We start from the raw sequence: 25269 nt of genomic DNA, 5'->3' as shown, positions 1-25269 counted from the left end.
CTTAATAATTAATTTCCCTCTACACCAAATTTCTTTGATCTGCTAATGTTCAGCCCAGAATAGGGATGCTAAGGTTCATATAGTATAGTTATATTGTTTAGTGGATAAAAAGTATGCACACTGGCAAAATTATAGGCCTAAAAAAAGGTGTTATTCTTAATTAGTTTTGTTTTTTCCTAAGATTTCCCAGAATGGTCAATATGTACTGCATGTCATCCCCCTCTCTCCCAGCCTTCCTACAGTATCTCTGCTCACTGTTCTATCAAAATGAAGGGGAAATGCCAAATGAATCATCTTTAAAAGCATAAATTGCACACCACGACACACATGATATGCCTGATTTGTACTTGCCGCGTTGTGTTGCATGCCGAAATTAGCAGATCTACAAGCTTACCAACATGAGCATTATATGATGCATTGTGAACTTGTATATCTGCCATTTTCAGTGTGCGACACTAACGCACAACTAAGTATTACATCAGACGATATTGATTGTGTTAGTAGTTCATTCCAAAGGCATGATGCTATTCTATCAGGCAATATGTGACACGGAATATCCAATTAAAGATCCAAGGTGAAACAGGAATGAGAGCAAGCTATCGAACACATGTGCACGTCAAACTCCCACTGGCAGTGATGATGGTGGTTGATGTGCTTCTATAGTTTATGTATCTGCTGCATGCATGGGTTAGTCAATGGTCACAGTATCATCGGACCCTCCACCTCCGAGCCAAAATGACAACTGTGTGTGTGTGTGTGTGTGTGTGTGTGTGTGACTGTGTGTGTGTGTGTGTGTGTGTGTGTGTGTGTGTGTGTGTGTGTGTGTGAACGTGCGTTCTCCAGTCCTCCTCAACACATTTCGGGTTTAGTCTTGGCCAGGCGACAGCGCAGCACTTTGAGGAAGCTGTCAATTTTGTGGGAGTCGCGTCTGAAGCAGGATAGCAGGAAGTGGAAGTTGACCAGACGGGAGGTCTTGTCCTGGCCAAGGTCACTTCCTCCTCGGTACGGCAGGGAGGAAATATACTGCGAGGAAGGGCCCATCTGGAGAGAGGGAAGAGGGAGGGAGAGGAGGAAGGAGATGGAAGGAAATAAAAGGGGAGAATTGAGAGGCAGAGGAAAGGGAGCGGATAAGGAGGTATGGTGACAATAATGTGAAAGAGGGTGAAAGGAAGGTAGTAGATATTGAGAGAAGGGGGTGGGTAAGGGTAGACAAAATAATAAAAATCCATTAATAAATTAATCTTCATCTCCCCATCTTCAACCCTTCCTCACCTATAGGCTATAAATCCCTCCTGCCGGTGAGCACCCACCTTTCCAGACAGTATGTCCAGGCCGTCGCCCAGGTTCCTGGAGTGGTCTTGCAGTTCCTGTAACTTGCTGTAGATGGCGTTGTGGGACGGGTGAGGCAGGCTGGGAGCCGCAGAGGAGAGGAACAGCAGGGGGTCAGCCCAGGCCTGGAGCAGAGACCTTGCCAAGGAGAGCAGGTCAGACTCCTGGAGGGGGGTGTAGTGATGGAGAGTTGAGGTAAGGAATGGGGATGGGAGAGGAGAGGTTATGAGAACTGATTGTAGCTGAGAGCTTTGAAGTGAAGAAAGAGAGTGGCACGCATGCATGTTGACTGACCGACACTCTGAGAGCTTGCTCCTTGTCATTGGGGGTCTGGAGAGAGGAGGTGTGACACATGGAGGGGCGGGGCATCATCAGGCGGCCTATAGGAGGAAAATGACTGTCCTAAGGAGAGAGAGAGAGAGAGAGAGAGAGAGAGGGAGCGAGTGAGGGAGAACAATAATTATTATATGCTGACAATAAATGCATGCACATCAGGAAACCCCTAGGCTACATCTATGATGCACAGAACGCCGTGGCAGTGGTGCCTTCGGAACGTAAATATACAAACTGGAGGTCCTTGACATTAAACGGGTTGAGAATCACTGCTAGAGCCTTGTTATGGGGGTCTGTTTAGGCATATCTTTTCAAATGGGGGTCCGCGGGCCAATTAGTGTAAATTTGGGGGTCCTTGACATGAAAAGGTTTGGGAACCACTGGACTAGACTATAGCCAGAATGGAGCACAAATAGTGCGGGGACATTCAGACCCTTCTGACCCCCCTCCGACGCACAGCTGCAGCTAATCAAATACGTATTGGATGTTTTAGAGTTACACATACAGATTTACAGTATGTGTGCCTACAGTATATATAGGCATGCAACACTATGTCAATTGACATATTACACAATTATGCACGCTCACAGTCCCACACACACACACACACACACACACACACACACACACACACACACACACTGACCAGCTCGTGGGTCAGTGTTGTGCTGATAGAGTGCAATTTGTCTGAGCGCTGAGCTGCTCGATCCAACAGGTCACCAAGAGGGACAGCATGACAACCCCACAAGAGACACACTACTAGAGAGAGAGAGAGAGAGAGAGAGAGGGAGGTGAGAGATGGACAGAGTTACACACAGCCTATTTGCCCAATCTTAAACCCAAAGTAAGTCAGAAGTAAGTAAGTTAGACCCAAATAGTATAATATATAAATGACTAAATCCCCATTTAATTGAATTGAAGACAGAGGACAGACAGACAGACAGACAGACAGACAGATCTCACCAGTCAGGCAGAGTTTTTTTCTATGAGCCATCATCTCTCTTTTGTTCCTCCCCTCTTTTCAATCTGTCTCCTTCTCTACCTGACCTCCACTTTATAGTGTCTGCGGTCATTTGGTTATGGAGTGAGTGTTAGATGTGGAAAAACTCCTTAATGAAACTGATGAATAAAGACACCAGCAGGTGACATGTTCCATCGCCATAATGACCTAATGTTAGGCCACTTTAAACTCCACCCACAAACACAATGCTCTCTATGGATGGAGGCTTAACCACTTGAACCCCAGCATCCCTATTGTCCAGACTGGCTATTTCTGGTGAAGAGATTTGTTGTAGATAAAAACAGAAATTAATAATTGGATGGCTCAAAACGTCCTTCAGCTCAACTCCCACTGGCATCCAATATAAACAATTCCACTAGAAACCTAGAAACTCTTTAACAACCGCATGAACCTGGAATCCCATGTTAAGAAGGTCACCCAGTCTGTTTCTTTCACCTCAAAAATCAAACCAGTCCTCACTCCCCAAGACCTAGAAAGAAATCATCCACGCTTTCATCTCCTCCCGCCTTGACTATTGTAATGGGCTCTACACCACCCTCAGCTCCTCCTCAATCCATAAACTTCAACTAGTACAGAATACAGCTGCCAGGATTCTCACAAACACAAACCGCAGATCTCACATCACTCCCGTGCTTGCTGCACTTCATTGGTTGCCCGTCAGGATTAATAAAAGAAATCTGTTAATAACATATAACTATAAGGCATTACACGGGCTGGCTCCACTTTACATCACAGAACTACTGCATGCAAAGCCAAACATAAGATCCCTCAGGTCCTCTGATAAAGGCCTTCTGTCCATTCCGACAAGTAGACTGAAAACTAAGGGGGACCGTGCATTTTCAGTGGTTGCTCCCACTTTGTGGAACGCCCTGCCCTTTGAGCTAAAAAATGCACAGTCTATCGACTGTTTTAAGAACTCGTTAAAAACATCTTTATTTTGTAAGCACTTTATTTTATGATTTCAATGTTTTGCCTTCTATTGTGTGTTTTTCTTTGTTTCCTGCCCTTGTTTTAACATGATTGTTTTACCTCGTTGACCACTGTACAGCACTTTGTAACATTGTTTCGAAGGGTGCTCTATAAATATAATGTACTTACTTACTAAAAGCGCTCCATATGCAGTTGTTTACTAAGGAGAGAGGGTCTTATGGTGGTTTTAGTGCATGGTTAAAATAAAAGTTCAGTAGGCCAAGGAAGACAACATTTACAAACCAGCCACATGGTCTGTTCAACCTCAAATTTTAATCACAAAGTTTGCCTGTAATTGGCTTATCGATTACTAACAAAACGTTTACTGCATAGTCATAGTGTATACAGTATATTATGAACGCAACATCCAATCCGATCTCTCCCCCCCCCCCCCCCCTCAAAAACAACAACACAACAAATCAAAACAACAACAGAAGAGAAAACAATACAACCAGGTCATGGGTCATAGTCATAGTAACGTACACAAGTGAGAGAAGCACAATCCGTTACATATAAAATCCACTGTCCACTCTAATCCATACACTAATCCGGGGAGGTACGGATGTTATATAAAAGGTCTCCATGCCATAGAAAAGCCTTCAGTGGTTCCTGTGAGAGAGCATTTTATTTTTCCTAAGCTTAAGAAGTACATCACATCGTTGAGCCAGATTGAATGAGAGGGTGGTTTTGGAGATTTCCAAGATAGTAATATTCTTCTTTTAGCTGAGAGTGTTGCAAAAGCAATAATGTCTAACTGCTGACTCATATAATGTGGGTTTGATGGTGTGCGGCGTGTGCCAAATGTAGCTAGCAAACAATGGACAGGGTTGTAGTGCGATGTCTAGCACGTCAGACAGTGTGTCCAACACATGTGACCAGAACCGTTTTAACTGCGGACAAGACCAATATATGTGTGAGGTGTGCTTGCTTGTGCCTGGGCACAGCGATCGCACTTCAGTCTGCCTAAGGATACATTTCAGCCACCCTGGCTTTACTAAGATGAGCTCTACAGTATGTACCACTTTCAGTTGAATTAGACAGAGATGCACACATGAGGTGGTTGAGTTGACTCTAAGCGTCTGACCACCACTCATCTGTCAATTCAGTCCTCAATTCTCTTTCCCATTTATTTTTTAATCGTTGTCTATTGGCATCAGTGAGATATGAGATAAATATGTAACATTCTGAAACAAACCCATTTTCAGGGAGATGTGGAAATGAGCCAAATACCTGTATTACAACCTGACAGATCTGGGGGAATCTGAAGAAGTTGTCACGGGAGAGATTGAATTCAGCACAGAGGGAAGGAAAACTATCAAATATATTGTCCTTATACAAGTCCTTAAAGCACCTAATTCCCACATCGTACCACCTATTCAATCATCCAAACAATCTTGAGTGGCCTCTATAGAGCACATCTCTAAAATGCAAAACCCACTACTTAAGGCCCCCCCACCAGGCACCAAACAGACTACTATTATACTGTACTATAGAATGGCGTCGAATGAAGTCAGGAGACGAGTCGGTTGAAAGGTGTGAAAGTTTGCTGAATGCACCTCTCTAGTCCACACTGTGCTGACAGACAGCTACTATGGTGCTAAGAATAGTCTGTCTTGAGGTTGTTTTTCAACAACAAACTAGCTACTGCACTGCAGGGTGCTTATAGGACATGTCATGGGCACAAGTTTATTTGTAAGTAGACTAAAAGTGAAACCTATAGTCTATAGAATACTAATCTGAGCTCCCAGACGTTTTCGCCAGCTCCCGCAATACAAATGGGAGGGGGCGAGGAAAACAGAATACAACCAGTTGCTTCGGTGATTTTACAGACCGTTTCACTTTTTAATTAATGCAGGAGTAAGTGCTTGATAAGTTTTGTTTCACTGAAAATATGACAGGTGACAGCTGGTGTTTGAAAGAGACGAGCCACATGCGCATGTGCAGCTGTAGCAGTATTTATATGGTGCTGTATTCAGACACAATAAAAATGACTACCTCAGTATTGCATTTTTAGGATGGGTCTCCGCTACCCCTCCTAGCAGCAAACCAGAGAACTCTACCTCCTCTCCCTACAACTGTCGGCCCAACGCGACTATTCATTCAACAGCAATATGCTTTGTCGCTTTCCAACACTTAGTTACTTAATACCACCGCCGACATCGGTTTGGTGTGGGGACACCTTTACACATCCCTGGCTAGGCAACCCAGCCTGGCGGAGATGTGAACACTGCTGGAGCGTAGTTATAGTTAAAACCAACTGTATGTTTGAAACATTTTGAACATGGGTTTAGTGTCAGAAAAGATAATAAGGGGGCCAGATCAGTTTTGATGCATGTACTGGTGGAAGCTGTTATGTGTATGTAACTAAGCTTGTGTTGTCATTGTGATTGATCATAATTTCAGTCCACCTCATTATTTAGTTTATTCCTGGTTCCACATCTAACACTCACTCCATAACCTTTACATTTTGTCCATTGCTGAGGCTCTGCAGTCACCCTATAGATTACCCATGGGCCTTTGCTTTTGGCAGGCTGCCCTCCACTTCTTCCCTTGTGGGAGGGGACTGGCTCCATTTAACTGTCAAAGACTCACACACACACACACACACACAATGTGCATGTGCAAACAGACATGTAAATGAAGGTGTGCGCAGGCGTACCTGTGTGTGTTTGTGACCTACACATATGACTTTGAGCATTCGTCATTCCGCCATGTTAACTTTTTAACCTGTATGGTCATGGTGTAATGCACATACATGTGTGTACACCATTCTCTCTTTCCTTATGTTCAACACACCACCCTCAGTCATTCATGCAAAGAGATATTCATTCACTCTCTCTCTCTCTCTCTCTCTCTCTCTCTCACATACGGGCAAAGACAATGTGCTGTCTCTAAATGTTTTATTCCCTACGGCAAATTTCAAGAGCAACAATTTCCTGTGCCGAGTTTAACAAGAAAAAGCAGAAATGTGGGGGGCTGGTGCGTGTGTGTGTGCGTGCGTGCGTGAACAGAATCGGCATAAACCCAAGGGGAGTGTCCTCTCTCTATGGTATCTATCATATTGTGCAAGAGGCTGGTGAAACAGCAAACAAAAGACAAATAAGACAGAAAGAACGAATGGTTTAACAAATGGGGAAGGGAGGAAAATTACATTTATTACTGTATGTGTTTTATGGGTGGGACTTCAACCTTGCAGTAGCACACCACACACACACAGTCACACACATGTGCGCACACAGAGAGAGAGAGAGAGAGAGAGAGAGCAGAGGCACATATACATTGATGCACAGGCACTGAGGCATAGACACGTGCCACACATGCAGGAAGGACCCCCTCCCTACCAGTGTTCCAGGAATATCAAGGGTCTCTCTCTCTCTCTCTCTCTTGTTATTGTTCTGTTTCTTGAAAATACAGCAATCCTTAAACCTCAACAGAGCAACTCTCTCGCATCAAATCAGCATGTGTTGATGAATTGGCCTACTGTCTGCACAGAGATGTGCAATAAGACCAATAAATAAGAGAAATGTACTTCCTTGTTTTTTTGTGTTCCAGGTTTTCTTGTTCTCCTTCTTTTCTTGTCTCCTTCCTGCCATTCAATCTATTTTAGCCTCCATTCTTTGAGCGTGAAGATTCTGAAGAAGCAAACTTGGTAGGTAGGAGTATGAATGTAAAAAGTCCCCCCCTCCCCCCTCATATCTCACTCTCCTCAGGCAAGCAATGAGCAGCACTTACTGCGCGCGCCCACACACGCACAAACTACTACCCTACTCACGCGCTCGTGCACATACGAAGCACACGCAGTGAGCACGCATGAAGAGAGATACACGCCCCCCTACTCCATAGGCTCACAATTCCACACGGCCATATCATCTCATTGGCATTTTCCGCTGTTTTCTCGTCACAAGCACTTTATAGCTTCCTAACCTCAGGACCAGACGTCCCATCTGCCGGTAGGTTATAATTAATGCAGCTTTTATATGCATTGGATCTTGTAGGCTATACTACTATATGGTCTGTTTTCAACATGTCACACACTTGTGGTGCTGCCTGTAAGGTACAGAATGTTCCCTTTTTCGTCAACACAATTGAACGTGCTGAGGAGGTGGAGCGACTTTGATCCGAAGAAGAATAAGTTGTTTTTAAAAAGTTTGTACTGTAGGCTATATCTGAAACGAGAGAATGAATCCGTAATTATGCGTAAATGTTTTTCTTCACTGGGATATTGGAGTTCCCCGTTTACTTAGAATTTAGAACTTAGAAAGTTGTTTAGAAGTAGCTCATGTTAGGCCTGTTGAGTTTTCTGTGTGCTCTGACGTTGAGAGAATTTTACTTTATGCATGAGACAGTAGGATTATCCGCAAGATGAGGTGTCCTGCTGTATTCTTTCCACTCTTGGAGTTAATTGGTTGACATTTGATGCTAATGCAATTTAGAGTCTCTGGGGTTTTATATTTTAAATGAATATGAACTATCACTATTTTTAGGAACGTGCCTCTCGGGGAAAAGTTGGAAAAGAGGAGTGTGTGTGTGATTGTGGGGGGCACTTAGCTCTGGTCCATAGCTCTAATAGGGGGCACTGACAGTCAAGATCATCAAACCATTCAGTTACACAGGTCAATTGGATTATACAAAGAAGAGTATGATATTAAATATCACCAGCAAATTCATGGTTTTGATCATGTTTAGTTTTTCATGACATAGCATAAATGCACTACACCCTTCAAATATTGCTTGGGTGACCTTGTATGGCCAATGGCCATTGGCCAATGTTGGAATGGAATGAATGTATGGCAACGTGCACGTGCAGCCAACACACCAGGCGCTTCTCTGCTAATGACTGCATTTCCCAGAATTCCTAAGCTCATAAAAGTCAGTATATGATATGTATCAGTTTGGTACATGAAAATAAGAGAATGAAGGAATGGCAGGCCGGGGGAGTAGGCTTTTTAATTTGTGCGTGTTTTTGTATGGTTGGATGGATTAGGCTTTTAAGCAATAATTTAAAGATGACAGGCGAAGATATCCGGCAATCCTTTTGCTCAAGCGGTGAATCTGTGATATTATGACATTATACCACCATGGCCCGGAGTGAGATAATTATTAATTATGCTTTCATAAAATGTTATTTGCCGTTTCAAAATGTCATTAGACGACGCACCCTCCAGTTAATACATTTATCTGCGTGTCATCCTTTTAAGGTGGACTTTTCCCCAGAAACATTGCTCTGTCCACGCCTCAGTCCACCACAGTTGAGGCCCTCTCCACGGAGATTGAATTCCACCTTAAATCATGTTGCTTTCAGCCTCGGATTGATATATTGCTGCTGCGCAAATACATTAAACTTAATAGATATGGTGGGGTATGGAATAGCCTATGGACTGGTAGCCAGACTAGCCACACCTATCAACCAATCAGATTGCGTGATTTGACCAACCCATTTTATTTGACCAACCCATTTTATAATGTGTGTTGATGCGGCAATGACTGGAAACTCCCTAGCCAGGACATCCCTATTTTGTTTTGAATCAATGCACCTCTGTTTTATATTTCCAGTTCATTTTTATTTTCGGATGTTGAACATACAGTGTAATACATTTGGTCAATTTTCAGTGATGTGCATTGCTGCTACTGCATTGCAGCATTGGCCAAGTGCCGGAAAAAGGAAGTGGTTGAAAGTACATTTACTTAAGTACTATACACAAGTACTGTACTTGAATACAAATTTGAGCTAATTGTAATTTACTTGAGTATTTCGAATTTCCAGTGCTTTTACTTCTACTCAACTACATCTCGGATCCACATTTTTTACTCAACGTTAGTTACTAGTTTCTTTGTAGATTTTGATTATTATTACGAAACGTATAACACTTCAGCCCTATATTCACATTTCAACCATATTAATTATGAAAATTGCCAATCTATAAGCTCACAATGCAAATACACATAGGCATTTACAGGACGTGCCACACATGAGCATAAATCCAAATCAAATCAGACTGTAAACCTTTCACTGAATGTTGGGTAATCATGTCATGGTGCTTGTGATAGACTTGAATAAAATATAGTAGCTTGTAAATATTTGGCTTGTTCAGAGACTTTCATTGTGGTCAAAGGCTGTAATGACTTGGTTTGCAATTAAGATAATACATTTTCCCGTTCCATTCCGTTAATTTAGTTGTGGTTGGGCTTATTAAAGATGCCTTGGGTTCGCGTATATCTATTCTACGTCCGAGCATAGACATGGTAACGCCCTGCCTGCCTCCGATTGGCCTACCGACACTGCCGGCCACTAGACTTTCCTCCGAGGTTGATAGCTATATGCTGGATAGTCTGCCAAGAGGTTACTCCGTGGTGGGAAAATAAATAAATAATAAGTACGATATAATACAAGAGCTTGGCACGCGCGACAGTAACTTTTATGTTTTGTAGAAGAGGCAAACTAATATTGTTATAAGTTACTGTCTCGCGTGCCAAGCTGTCATTCTCTTGTATTCTTTCCCACCTCGGACGGACGACAGTCTGGTGAGACCAGAGGTATTCTGTAGAGTCAGGTAGGCCAATCAGAGGCAGACGGGGCTTTACCATGTCTATGCTCGGATGTAGAATAGATATACGCCTTGGGTTCATGGCCTAAAACACCCCAACCCACAAAGTCCTTGAAAAACCTTGACTCAGTCGGCAAGTGCATAAAGGTAAGGTAAACCTGGTTAACCTCTACTGTGCAAGATCATGCAGTGTCTTTTCTCTCTGTTGAGCCCTAAATATTTAGACTTTTGCAGCCAAACCAGATTCCATCACTCTTTTACGCCAACTAAGCTTTCTACTGTATGTTACAGTAATGAGTCTTTCCTAAAAGTTACCAGCAGATGGCAGGATTTATTGCTTCATGTCAGAGGACCCTCCACTCAAAGTAGACTGTGAAACATGCACCTCTTAGGAGATGCAGATGCTATTGGTCTTCCTTCTCTTCTGTGAAGTGTTTTCAGCACATTCTTGCTACTATGCTATAATACAGTGGTTCACATTCTTGCTATTACTATGCTATATTCACTACTTCTTAAATATTCGTTTTGTAATTTATGGAATTTCTTTGGTTTTTCGTTTATTTATTCATAAAAAACAAAATTGGGAATGTTTTTTGAAAATATCTTGAATTAAATTATAATTCAAAACAAAACCTCCATAAAAATGTGACCACAACCCACAAATGGAACCCAACCCACTGTTTGGGAAACAGTGCTAGACTATAATAGATGATAACCATTTACGTTGCTATTAAATGCATCTTCTACACTACAGTATCTACTTTTTTAAGCTAGTGTCATTTGCATGTAATGTCCTGCTGTAGTGAAGAGGACATTACTGAAGTATGCTCGCTGCAATAACACATATTGTCCATCTGAGTACAAAACTATCCGCTTGTCATTTCAAGACTGCAGGCATCAAGCAGTATAACTGACCACTGTATCCACTCTTGTACTCATATTGGCATAGTTATACAGGGCCCCCCCCAGCTCTAACCTGCCCTGTCCTCCTTTTCAAATGTCCCTCCAGATCAATCATCTTCCCCTCTGAACTTTGTCGGGGTCATTGCTCCTCCCCCCTCCTTATGTACACATGTGCTGTGCCCTCTCACATTCTCTCTTGTCCCCGCCCCTCTCATGTGTGCCCTCCCCTAACGCTGAACTCTTCCCTCTGGTCTACCATTCTGTGTCTCTCTCTCTCTCTCTGTGTCTCTCTTGGTGAACGGATTCATAGGCGTAAGGAGGACAGGACCACCCCCCACCCCCAGCACTCAACGCACATCAGCCCAGCCACACCACAGGCAGACATGTCAGACTCTGAGACCGCACCTGCTGAGGCCCCCGTCCCCGCTGCCTGCGCCAGCATCAAGGCCGACCTGGAAAAATGGTAGGTGGAGGTGTGGTCATTCACCAGTGGAAGTAGTGTGGGTGAGCAAAAGGAAAGTATCGTTTGGGGTTCGCCAGTGGGGAAAAGTTATCTATGGCGGGGACGCTAATTGCAAAACCACTTGACCCCTGGGCGTCCCTATTCTGGGGAGAACATTCGCCAGGAAATATGCGGTCGAGCGAGTGGGGGGGGAGGACCTAGACTAGTATAGTGCCCTGGGGGACTCCGTAAGTGTGTAGGGTTTAATTGGTTAAAACGTAATGAAGGTAATTGTTCATGCTTTTATGACCGTGGAAAGAGATAGCGGTTATTAGGTCGTGCACATAAGCTCCACAAATCCTCCACCTCAACACTGGCGTTCGCCATTCACCAAGCCGCCAGTCATCATAGGTCTAGACTTCTCCATTGTGGCACCAAGCTCTGCAAGTGTCATGGACTCATTTCACTTTGCATATTTCTCCTGTAGCTCAGAAAGGAGTTGTGTTTTGACAGTGTTCAGAACTGTTGAGATGATGTGCCAATATAGATCTGAGAATTTGTTTTATGTGTTTAATTTATAGCCTATATTTGAACTGTGAAGCATTAGAGCAGATCCTGTAATGGGTGTGTCACAAAATTGACATTTCTTTTCTCGTGAATGCAGTATTTTAGCTAAATCGTATTTTGTAGTCGTGACTGCATGAATTGAGAAAGGAAAACTGCGCCATGTTAAAATGGAGTCACCACTTGGGGACATTCACGGTTCACGTTGAACGATGAGCAAATGAATTGGTTCAGATGATTAATTAAATTCGAAGTCTTTGCGTATAACTGAATTGGACATCCTTGCGGGATGCACAGGTCAAGGTTAATGAAAATTAGGGACACTCCACTGAGGGGGTATTTGGGGGCATGCTGGTGCAGCCGGCATGTACTTGTATGTGGAAGGAGGGGTTTACTGTGCACAACTGCACATCCATGCGCCTGGTTGGCCACTGGGAATTCGCCTACATCACCATCCCTCCCCAGAATCCTCTGAATTTATGATGACTACCGTCTGTGTGTGTGTGTGTGTTGTGTGTGTGTGTGTGTGTCTCCCCCCCCATACCCCTTGGTCCCTTGCATGCCGTGTCCTTTCCTATTACATTGTAAGCTACGCTAACTCACCAATCCCTTGTTTCAACCTTGTGTCTGTCTGGGTGGAGATTGCACCTTCCCTATCCTTGACGCATTGTAAACACATGCTCCTCCCCCACCGTGGATTAGCTGAGTGATTGTTGTTGAGTGGGTTTTGCTCTACGTAATACAGCAGGCTCAGAACAACATGGATGACTCTGCTCTCTCTGTGTGTCGCTCAATGGCATTGCAATGTCAAAGCAGGAGTTCAGTGATGATCAGCCCTACATTCTCACTGTAGTGGATCTTTGTGCTTCATTCATGATGTCTACTGATGCGTCTTCTTCTGACAGATTCGGGTTATTTCTTTGTTTGTTGTTGCCACGGTTTAAATTAATTACAATCTACCACTTTGTACTATCGTTTCCAGCAAACCTTTTTACGCAATGGAAGACTAGCAACAATGACATTTAAAAGTAAAACATGTATGACTGTCTAGGAGGAATCTACATATTATCAATGTTACTGTATACATTGTTATATTATTAATGTTACTTTTTATTGGTTGGTTTAGAATTGATTTATTGATAGATATTTGTGCCGTTCAGGGAGACTTGGCAAATAAAAAGAATTAAGCTCATTTTAAAGACAACCCCAGCTCAAAAAGACACTGCTTTCTCCCAGCCAGATGGCTGGATGCTGATAATGCTCCAGGAGTTGACCAGTGAGGATGTGGAGATAAGCCAACCAGCAGGGCAGGGTGGTGGGAGGGTAGAGCGGTTGCTTGCTACTAGTCAAGGATACGATCATCATTACTTAAGAAGTTGTAAAGGTTTTGCAATTACAGAGGTTATCTCATGGTGGTTAGTATACTGTTCAATGTGGTTATGTTTAGGCTGGCCTGTTTGCATTCCATTCCGATTTCCGAATGCACTCTTAACTTTTTATGTTTGGATAATTCCATTTTCACTGCTCATTGTATAAGTTCTTCTAATAAGAAGATGAAAGATTACAGTACTCGCAGTGTGTTACACACGCTGGTCTGTTCTGTCAAAGGGCAGGTATTTGTACTGGGTGGCTGGGTGCTAGACATATTTTTATTGCTGCCTGTTAAAGTCTTGCGCTTGGAACTTTGCTCTGTGTCGCGGTACAGTATAGAGGCCTTTGATGTATAGTCAAGGCTGCATGTTGGGAACATGATCTTAGGCATATGATGAAACGTATGCAACTGTCAAAGTGGTGTGTCATGCCTTTAGGTGATTTATGTGAGCTGTTAAATGCAGCTATAGGTATCTCAAAATCTGTGACCATGTAATATCATAAGCAGGGGAATTCCATGATATCTGTGTGACCAATGCAACACTAAAGGGTACTGTATCAGGCTCTAGCATTACCTTAGCATGGTAGCGTTGACCCTGGGTGATGATGACTTTTTTAAATGTTTGAAATTACTGTCACTAGACAGACATCATCTATAAATGTAATGTGCTAAATCAATTGTACCATTTGCCGTTTGCTTAGTTGGGCTTAATCTTTCACACGGTTTGGCCCTAGTAGTGAAAATAAATCTGGTGTGAAAATGGTTTTCCATTTCAGTTTAAACCAGAATATTTGGCCATACAGGACATGGTTATTTAAGAACTGCAGGCTCCAAGCCAGGCAACCTGCTGGCTCTGCACTCTAGACTGTCACTACAGTATTTGCCGACTACAGTAACTGTACTCAATGGCAGTTGGACAGCTGTAATCAAGAGATGTCTCAATTCAAGTCCTTCAATGAGGACGGATCGTTTTCATGAATGGCTTGTTACACTCTGCAACTTGATAAGCCTTGTATTGAGGAGCTCAGATGATTGGAGTGCAGATCAAGAAAACTACTCTTGTTAGTAGTGTGTTACTATCTCAGTAAACCCTGCTGTTTGTTTTGTTAAAAGACAATTGCTAAACACTGTAAATAGCAGATCTACAAGCTCACAAGTTGCATTCTTAGCTATTTTAGTTATCTTTGACAATTGTTGCTACATTTCTCAATATCTGACTATATAGCATTTTGTCAAATATTGAGTGTGATTTGTCAAAAGGCATGCACACATAACATACAGTAGGTCTACATGTAGGATGTGGCAACATCCTACGTGTAGACCTACTGTATGTTATGTTATGTGTGCGTGCCTTTTACCCTGGGTTAACCCATTTTGGGCGGGAACCCCTTTTGGTGTTTACATACATGTTATAATTTAGCTATTGAAAAATAGCAGATCTACAAGCTCATAGCGCGCCACCGAGTGGCGCGCTATGAACTTGTAGGTCTGCTATTTTTGAAAAATCGTTAAAGTGTGCCTCAAATCTTCCCGAAAATTGTCATGATTTAGAAAGAAATAATTTTAATTTCGACGTCAGGCCTATAACGTTGAATCACGTTGTTTAGCAGTTCTATGGCAGTGCCATGCTCGCCCACTGAGCTTCACAAGTAATTGCAGCACGAGTGCGATGCGGTGCTTGCTGAGCTACATGGGCCCTTCCTTAAACTTGAATCCCCTCACACCACCGCGTCGTTCGACAAAGACAAGTGGCGTGTTTGTTGAAACCTGTGTGCAACTACGTATACATTGGGCAATAGATCAGATTGAGACTTTATTGTCCCAGAGGACGACAGTTCAACACAGACGCACAGATCTAAACACGGCAGCTAAACGGATAAAGGCCGTGTCATTCGGGGTCTTTCTGTTAAAATCTGATCCAGCCTATCCTTCCTTAATTGCTCCATCCAGGCTGCTGAAACCCCAAGCTAGTGTAAAGGGAACATGGCTGACGCTGTGTAATGAGCACCAGACTTGACCTGTATTTATAGAAACATGGCGCTTAAAAGTCAACTGTGTGTGTGTGTGTGTGTGTGTGTGTGTGTGTGTGTGTGTGTGTGTGTGTGTGTGTGTGTGTGTGTGTGTGTGCGTCTATATATGTGGATCCCATGACTCCTTCCATAGATCTCGTTCCATAGATCAAGTTCCTGCTAAACTTGACACCTGTTTCTCACATACTGTAGTCGGCCAGATCATTCAGTAGAAGACCTACAGTACAGTCAAGGAGATGTATGGAGGCGGCCATGTTGAATTTGCTGTAGGCCAGAGGTTGTGGTGATGCTGAATCCTTCGGCCAACACATTTCCCACAGTTGGATTAATTGATTGGATGTTTTCCCCCCTTTACGTTACTTTTATACATTTATAAAGGTTCAAGTTTGTCACTGCATTTGTACTAAAGTTGTAAAGTGAAGGTCTGACCTTGCCCAAGGTCACCTTGAAGTCAGTTTAACCAATTAACCCCTATTTTATACGTCGTTGTATTTCAAATAACAAATCGAATAGATCGGCAAGCTTGCAACCTGTCTCGACATATTTTGAGCTTGCCTAGTATGGCTGCTATTTTGGACTCTTAAACATTGTTATTGGAAAATGTTCAAAAAAGTTTCACCTATGTCATGGGCCCAAAATCGTGACGCCAGGTCAAAAGTGGTACACGATACATGGCTGAATTTACTTGATGATTTTAAGCAGTTTAGCACCTTGTTAATTATTCCTTGCATGTGTACAGTGTACACAAACCTTTCACCTTGAAGTCGGCCTTTGAAACGGCAGAGCGGGCAGACACGCATGCACCGTTCACAGGTGTTCAGCATTGTGCAGTTGAGTGAGAATGATGACCGTGGTATGCAATTCACCTGTGCTCAATCAGGTGCACACTATGATCGGCTGCAAAGATTTAACACTGCTGTCTGCTTCTCAAATCTCAATACAGTAATGGAATGGAAGTCTCACATTTCTAGTTCATTGTACTGTTACCATTCCTACTTGCATTAATTGCCTCAAAGTTTCCAGTATTCTGACTTTGCTCAAATTGCCATATTTTCTAAGTAGCTGAGGGCTTTTTACAATTTGAAGTTGGAGTCATTGGCATTTGTAACCATTTACTGTATATCCCCTACTGTCTGTTTATAGAGGGCTTTCTCTTGCGAGGTGAGGGCAGTTTAAGAGTTTAACGGGACAATTCCGAGTATAGATTAGAGTTGTAGACTACACATCCACTCACCACTGTGACTAGGTGAGCTAATAGCAGTTGTTAAAGATTGGCTTTGTGTTGTAGAAGCAGAACTCTAATCCATGGTTAACTTGTTAGAGGGTCATGATCCTGTGTACTTTGAGACATGTCTTTCATAAGCGTAAGAGAGCGTGCACACAGAGTAGGGTGTGTGTGTGTGTGTGTGTGTGTGTGTGTGTGTGTGTGTGTGTGTGTGTGTGTGTGTGTGTGTGTGTGTGTGTGTGTGTGTGTGTGTGTGTGTGTGTGTGTGTGTAGACATGCATGTGCTTGCTGTGGCCTTCATGGAATCCTTCTGGTGTTCATTTAGAATCTGGTGATTGTGCACTAGTTGGCAACGTGAGCTGTCCCTTCACTCAGCTCAGCTGTGCTTTCTAGTATAGAACTTCCTAGTGTTGACATAGCCTTAACAGATGAATGTTAGTACTGTAGGGTCCTACAGTTCTAACATTCATCTGATTAAAGCAGTTCAAGAACAACATTTATTTCTGACTATAAAGATCCCCCAATGATTGAAATTATTAGGCTATAATTCTGAAAGTTCTTAAAAGTTAAAACATCAGAAATGCATTTAAATTGGAGTGGCAGATTTGTGGACATGTGCTTGTTTTTTATGTCCTACTGGGTGAGCAGTATGTTTAACCTTTGATTAGCACCACCATTCATCCTTAGTTCCAAGCCGATCAAAGTTACTGGTGTAAAAAAGGCTTAGTTTCTCATTGCTATATGATGCTTAGTTGTGATAGTGATATTAATATGAATCTAATTCCAGCATAGAATTCCAGAAATATTCGTATTCTATTTTGGTAAACTTGGATCCAGAGTCGGACACGGTTTTGGAGTAGGAGGGCTGGTACTGGTTAAAATGGAATGTAAACCAGGCTTTCCACACTGCACTGCCTGGTTATGGAGTGGTTATCACCCTTCAGTCTATGCTCTTAAACAAATTACCCATACTTGGTTGCATGACCATGTTGCTTGCAACAAAATACATTTTCACTTATGATGTAATGTGACGCGGTCGCACAATGAAGTGTGACTTTATGCCTACAAAGTGTCATGACTCTGTGTAGATGGATGCTTTTTAGAGACGCCAGTGTGAATGTGGTTAAGCTGTGCTCTTGACCAGTGTATTTCGCCAGCGCTGCAGCACCTGTCTGAGTCATCTATTATGTAAGTTGCAGAGCACAGGCCCCTACTCACACTGAATAATTAAACGTTCCATTTCCTGATTGTGTCCTGAGACAGAGTGAACACATCTCCTAGCTGCCAACCACACTGGTGTCCAGATCTGCACATTATGTTAACGCAAGCCTTGGCATACAGCGTTGTGTGGCAACAGTGTTTGCTGGGTGGAGTGGAGGCCGTTGCCTACTGTCAGATGAAAGTGTCGCAGGAGGTAGAGCGGGCGTCTTGGAAATCGGAAGGTTCCAGGCTCGGTCCCCGGCTCCCCCTGGCTGCGTGTGGAAGTGTACTTGAGCAAGACACTGAGCACATGACTGCCCCTGATGGGGCTCGTAGCGTACCACTCGGTGGCGCGCTATGAGCTTGTAGATCTGCTATTCTTCTATAGCTAAATCATAGCATAATGCTAACACCAAAAGGGGTTCCCGCCCCAAAATGTGTTAAGGTATAGGGTTAAGTATGTAATGCAACACCGTAGCGAGGCCATTCGATACAATATGCATTAAATGCTTATTGTATCGTATGGCCTCGCTGCAGTGTGGTGATGTGCGGTGTAACATGACCGTCGTCAACCTCTCCCCTCCTCTTACGCTGCCTCAGGAGGTTGTGTGATCATTGTGCTTGTGGTGATGTCATTGGATCTGTCCTGCATCAGTAACCTCCGGCCCCTCATTCTTCCTAATGTTTAATTTGCTCTAATCCCCCTCCCAGTGCACTCTTAACTACAGTAAATGTAAACCAAACCCTGTTAATCTGCTCTCCGAAATGTTGGCAGATCACAGATTATCTGGAGGGTCAAATTGATAACAATATATTTCAATACAGACACATTCTGCTGTCTGTCAGCACTACTGCCATATAAACATGTAATGTTGTGTTGTTGTTAGTAGGAATAAACACAGAAGCACCCGGGAGGAAGTGGACTATGTGGACTTTCTTTTTGTTTCCAACTTGGAACTTGCTTTAATTTCTTTATTTATTTTTACTCTTTTGCATAAAACATTGAATCTGCAGCCTTCATTCATCATCAACTTCACATTGACGCATACATATATTCTACGATAGAATAGGCCTAATCAGGATTATGTTGCAGAAATCTTTACCGATACTGAACGTTTAGGGCAAATATCATCTGATATGAGCGATATAATCGTGCATCCTACTCCAAAGAATTATCTCATCTCCCGTCCTCATATTCCCCCAGAGTCACACCACCTCTCCCTGTACTATCTACCTCTGCTCGTCCTAACCTGCCTGGAGAAGAAAAGACATTCTTTCTCTCTCATCTCTTTTCTCTTCCTTTGATTGTTTTGTCCTAAAACCTTCTTCGGTGCACCTTCTTCGGTCCTCACTAATACTCATGATAAAACTGTATCATTTTTCAGCCACCCCACCTACCAGTGACCTCATCGGTGGGGAATCAAAGCTAATAGAAACTGCAGGCTTTCTATTGCTGCAAAGTTAAAATGCTATATTGGAAGCCATTGTTCACACGGTAATAACAAAATTATCTAAATCTTGTTTGTGAAAAAAATATATATATAACAACTGCCTAGCGATGATGTCATTGGTAGGCAGGCGGGTTTCTGAAGTGTCACAGCCCTCCTATGAGACACAGACTAGTAGTAAACAATGGGTACCATTTTTATCCCGAGCATTATATTAGTAAGGACAAATTGTATGAAGATTGGTTGTCCTTTAATGGCAACTTGGATAGATTCTCAACCTAAATCGTTCTGTAGGAGAGCATGACACTTCCCAATGCACCCTGGGTTAGTGCTGATTTTCCTGCACCTTTGAGAGTGAGTTCTCAACAGAAAGGACACATTGAAGTGTTTGTCCTCTCAATAGAATGATTGGATTATATAAGGACATTTGCCCTTGATGATTATTACTCGTAACTTTGCTCGGCACCCATTCAAGTACACTGAAACTTAAACTTGTCTCCATTCATTGCTTTGCATTGTGTGTGTTCTGCCTATGTGATTCAGGACAGGGTTGGCCTTGTTCTAGACTTGGTTAATCAGACTAATTGGTTCAGTTGACGGCACATTGGTCATGTAGGGCAGAGGAAACAATCCCCTCATCTCTCCAGGAAGGATCCTGAGATTATGATACACTCAGGTCAGGACAGAAGGAGAGGAGATTATAATTACATAGTCCGCCTAGAGACTCACAAGTCAGTGTATAGTTGGTATATATTTGAACTTACTGATTCAGATGGTACTTTCGTTTTTTATTTATTTAGGCTTCATTTAGTCAATCCGTGGGTTGTTCAATTGAGAAGAATGGGGGAATGAGGAGTAGGACTGGTGGTAGGATTATCCAACACTGCAGCATCAGAAGAACAAGTATTGAATGTATGCACTTGCACTGTTGTTATAACATTTGCATTGTGCGTGGATATATATACACACTCTTCACTCATAATGCATGCACTCATTGACTAACAAAAAATCAATTCCTCTCACACATCAATACACAATTCCTATGCTGCGCACACTCCCTGGCTGTGACCCATGCTAACATTGACTCACATGAATGCTGCTCCATCGTGCTAACTCCATCAATAGAATGGGCGGAGTAAAGCCCGTTAGGGGCTGTGTCCACAGAAAGACATGGTAGACTCGCTTGCTATTCCCAGCACTACGCTCTCAGCGGCTAGCATGTTTGTGACGGCGCGATCGGAGAGAATGGCACCACTCGTCAATGTCACTTTTTCTCGTCCAAACCAATGAAAATCGAGGAAGATGCTGAACTAAAAAGATCAACAAACAGAGGAGAGGGGGATTCCAATGGTGGACCCACACACTCCAACTGCTCCTCCTGTCTTAATCATCAAGATTCACCACTGTCTAGAGCAATTCAGTTTATCGCATTTATTATGTGATCCATTAACTATATTTTGTTTAAGCTATGTGTACTCTTAAGGCAGTTGATGTGACGATCAATCCTTATATTTTGTATATTTCCAAAGAGCTTCGCTGTGAAAAAAGCTTTTCTGTGAACACTTCCCCTTAATCTGCATGGCTGAAGCAGGCAGGCAAGCAGCTGTGTATTACATCATAGATGCAAAATGTAGCTGCAGCCTTGAGGCAAAGGCAGGCCAGTCATCCTGCGTCGTGCAGAGCTTAATTTAACATTTTCTGTGACGATTAGACTGACGGTGTCATTGCTTCTATTCCCTGCATACTGAAGGTCCAAGGGATGCGCAAGTCACTAGTACTGCCCATACTGGAGTGCCACACAAACTGACATGTTTATTGTTATTTAGGTGGTACAGTGGTACCGTAGTTGCGTATATGGCTGAATACAGTCGAGAGAGACTGGTTCCAGTAGAGACTGGTCTAATATGGGAACAAGGGATGGATGTGATTGAATAGAGTGAGGAAGAACTGGCTCTGCAGTTGTCTGTCAACTGCAGGCCCCTCCCCTGCGGTCTCACCCTTCTAGCTACTGTACGTTTCCTCTCATGTCTTTGCAATTGCATCATCACACATTGGCGCTCTAATGTCGCATGTCTGCTGCCTACCAGGCAGCTGGGCTCAGCCTCAGTCCCGTTGCTTTCTGTATATCTTTTTTATCTATCTCTAACTTTCCGGTCTCTTTATGAATTTCCCTTCCTCTCCCTGTCACTCTTCTTCCTTCTCTGTCATCTCTCTCTCTCTCTCTCTCTCTCTCTCTCTCTCTCTCTCTCTCTCTCTCTCCCTCCCCCTCTTCTGCCCCATCACCCTAATGCACCATGGCAGCGTCTGCCGCTGTGTTTGGTAGTGGATGCCTGAAATAATCTCTCACACATCCCTCTTTCTGCCAATCTCTCTCTCTGTTCTTTCTCTTTCATTTTCACTATCTCATCCCTCATTCCGTCCAGAGACCAGTCTGTGACAAAATAAATCACTGAAAAGACACCCTGGTTAATGGGGGAAATTTTACTTTAAGTGAAATAAGTTGCAAAGTCAAATGGGTCAAAGTTTTAAACTGTGTTAAAGATTTTTTTTGTTGCTGATACAGAAACAAAATGTAAGACTTTAAAAGGGAGCAGACTCCCTTTTAATTTTATATTATTTATTTATTTTACCTTACATTCTGTTCTACATCTCTATTGATTGTACAGTTTTAATTGGTTTTAGTTGATGCACTTTGAGCACAGTCGGCAGCATTTTTTGGGTAGGGTATAGGGTATTTATTATGATTATTCTATTTTCCTGCAATTGAGCTCTAAAAATAAATGTACTGAATCTCAAGTCACTATTTTCTATTTATAGTGCTTGGTGTAAATGGCCCTTTAAACTGTAAAATATTCAAAATTAGTTTGACCTGTAACTGAGAGATTAACTGAGAGATTAACTAAAATGGGCCCGGACCGGGTCCATTTTGTACACTCTGTTTGGGTCCATTGGTGTCAGGCCGTGTCTAACCCACCCATTGTGTCGTCCCTCCTGCAGTGTATCGGAGAATGGAGCAGAGGGCTGTAAGGACCTGCTGGAGGCCTTCGCTGCCTGCGTGAAGGCTGCTGCTGAAGCCACGTCGTGAAGAGCCCCGCCCCAAACCACTAATGTACGTAAGTAAGGATGTCACACAACGCTCTGCGCTCTACAGTCCAGGTGAACTGTATTGTCCCACAAGTAGGACCTTTTGCTTGGGCGTTCAGCCATGCCGGAAAACAATTGACACTCCGATTGCCCGGGGTTATTTAATTCATTAAATCATAGCGCCCAGCGATTTATAGCAGCGGAGCACTTTTACCGACCGACCGGATGTTATCCCGGATGTGGATGTAGCAGCTAAACGTAGCCAAAACACTCTAGAGCCGATCGACAACAACGGGAGGTATGATTAAATCTATCGCGACTAGCGACTGGACCGCGGTGGGCCGTCTAAGACATGATCTTTTCTTAGAATTGGACGCGAGTTATTAACGTTTTAAGTTTTATGATGTCCCACTGTTGCGCAACATCCGCTTCCAGGCTGTGGAGCGATGCGATCGGTTTTGATATCAATAATCTTCGTCTTTTGGATAAAACTTCGTCCTGGGCGCTGGGTGTTACTAATTGAAAGGACGGTGAACTTCATCCTGGGCTATCGGGGTGTTAAAGACAAACATCCCCCAAAAGACGTACGTTAACCACTTTTCAGCCTGGCGTGCGTCCCTATTTTTGGCATGTCATGGCACACTTTGACCCATCTTTGTGTCGGCGGTGTCCCTGAACAAGACCCTTACAGTTACCCCTGAGCCCTCACCATGAAACTGAATGTCTGAATGGGATTAACATTGTCATTCCGCTTCCCTGATGTTTAATAAACATTCATGGCTCTCGATAAGATCAGCTAATAAGATCAGCTAAATGGCTAAAATGTTTTTATATTCAACTTTTCATCTGGTCTGCCTTGTTTATCAGACATAGTCAGACACAATTTTCATATATTGGCAACAATGAGTCCAGGGCCTTGGATTGGCACACTGCATGGTAGATTTCGACTTTCCTTCCTTTTAATGGACGCCTGCAGCAGCGCACGGTGCCTGTAAGAATTTGTGGGGTGTGAAGAATGCAAGTTTACCACACTTGCACAACAAGCTTCTCTGTGTGGACTTGCTTGCCTAGTAACAAAGAAATGGCTAAGCTTGTTTTTGACAGGGTTCAATGATGTCGTTCTGCCAGGGAAACATACAGGGCCTAAACCCTAATTGTTAGCATAGTAGTACATGGTAATGTTCTTACTTTCCATCTTTATTTTTGTCTTTCATTCATTGCATACTTCACACTTTCTCATCACAATTCCAAATTCCAATACAGTCCACCCTGTAAAGTCCTTATAATTATGTTTATCCCCCCAGGTCCACTGCACTGAGTCCTCAAAGTTCCCAGCATTCCCTTCTGCACAACATCTCTGGACTGAACGACGATGATGATGATGGCATAATGAAGATTGTGCCAATCCGGGCAGAGTTCGGGATCCGGCGGCAGAAACCACAAATTGTCTTCCCCCACACCCCTCCCCTCCCCCCCCTCTCTCTCCTCAGTCCTCCCTGTTTTATGTCATAAGTGGTGTCTTCTATACCTACCTCCTTCACCCCTTGTGTGGCAGAAATAATAGCATCGACATGTAGACAATTCCGCAGAGCCGGTGGGTTTTAATGTAAATTGTCAACTTTGAGATGAATACATATAAATGGAAATAAAGTATAAAAAAAACTTGATATAAAAAGGAAAACATTGATTTGACTCCACTTTTTTCAGTTTGGTTCAGATGTTGATGTTGAGGGTTTGCAACCTCAAACAAACTGGAGTTGTTAAGAGACATGGCCTATTGACAAATGTGTGTAATGGGAAGTACATTACTGTAGTGCAGTAATGTACACATACTGGATTGTGCATTACATTATACTTTATCGCCTTTAACAATTACCAGGTTTTGTGATCTTATACACTGGGGAAACTCCACTTTGCGTTCATTCGTCTGTCAATGGGGAAAATATTGTGGATATTAATTAAGGATGTCCCGATACACTGTTTTCGTTCCCGATCCGATCCCGACGCCACAATTTTAGCCGATACCGAATACCCATACCAGAGAATAAGAATAAAACAATTTAAAAAATATATTTTATCTCGTGTTGTTAATAGCAGACTTCTCACTCAAATGTGCACTTGCAGTTTGGGCAACTCGAAAGCAAACTCCACATGCCCCAACATTTGATTTATTTGCCATAGTGTCACTGTCAACCCCTTACCCCTGTGTCGGATCGGTGGTTAGACTGGAATATTTGCCGATACCGATATGACCCAATTTGACCAAAAAGGTACAGTTGTACTCTTGTTATTAAATTACTGTTGCATTTATGTAAATATGTTCCTACTATATGCACACTGCTGAAAGATTAAACTTAGATTGAACTACATGCTATATGCTGACTCTACTGGTGATCGATTGCACATGATATTTGTATGTCCGGTCAGTCCAAGTGCAGACAGCCAGCCCAGCCCATAGATAGGTCATGGATTATGTCCTTTCTATTGGTGATATAATGCACATTGTACACCATGTATTTCTGCTTACTGATGGCCTCTCTCCCTTATCAACTCTAGCCCGTGTGCAGAGGATCAGGTCTGAGGTCAAGTCCTCTTTGTAGGCTACTCATTATTCCATTCTTTACTAGTATACATTTACTTGTCTGTGTACTTACCCTTGCCTGTATCATTGTTTTGTCCATACTTTGTCCAAGCCTACATTCGGAGGACAAAATGACTCAAGAATAGATGGGCGAACTTGGTGGGAATGATCAGTAGGCTAAAGGGCCTCACACACCGTCTGCGAACGCCGTGCGTCAAAACAG

General features: G+C 43.0%; 1 protein-coding gene and 1 long non-coding RNA gene across 3 annotated transcripts; one reads left to right on the top strand and one right to left on the bottom strand.

Annotated features, from left to right (window-relative positions):
- Positions 1-849: 849 nt before the first annotated feature.
- prl (prolactin) lies at positions 850-1701 on the bottom strand (the record flags this gene model as incomplete). Its single annotated transcript, XM_080775953.1, has 3 exons — positions 850-1041; positions 1311-1493; positions 1624-1701. The coding sequence occupies 3 exons, from the start codon at positions 1699-1701 to the stop codon at positions 850-852; spliced, it is 453 nt and encodes a 150-aa protein (XP_080632079.1).
- Positions 1702-7447: 5746 nt separating this feature from the next.
- Positions 7448-24146, top strand: LOC308323919. Of its 2 annotated transcripts, none has more exons than XR_013964855.1 (4): positions 7448-7602; positions 11411-11563; positions 22379-22490; positions 23770-24146. It is a non-coding gene; the product is annotated as an uncharacterized lncRNA (long non-coding RNA). The 2 variants fall into 2 exon arrangements; XR_013964856.1 differs by having other exon boundaries at positions 22379-22494.
- Positions 24147-25269: the final 1123 nt, after the last annotated feature.

Source organism: Protomyctophum bolini (assembly GCF_963924005.1).
Source record: "Protomyctophum bolini genome assembly, chromosome: 11".
Classification (NCBI taxonomy): domain Eukaryota; kingdom Metazoa; phylum Chordata; class Actinopteri; order Myctophiformes; family Myctophidae; genus Protomyctophum; species Protomyctophum bolini.
This window is presented reverse-complemented; position numbering and strand designations above follow the sequence as displayed.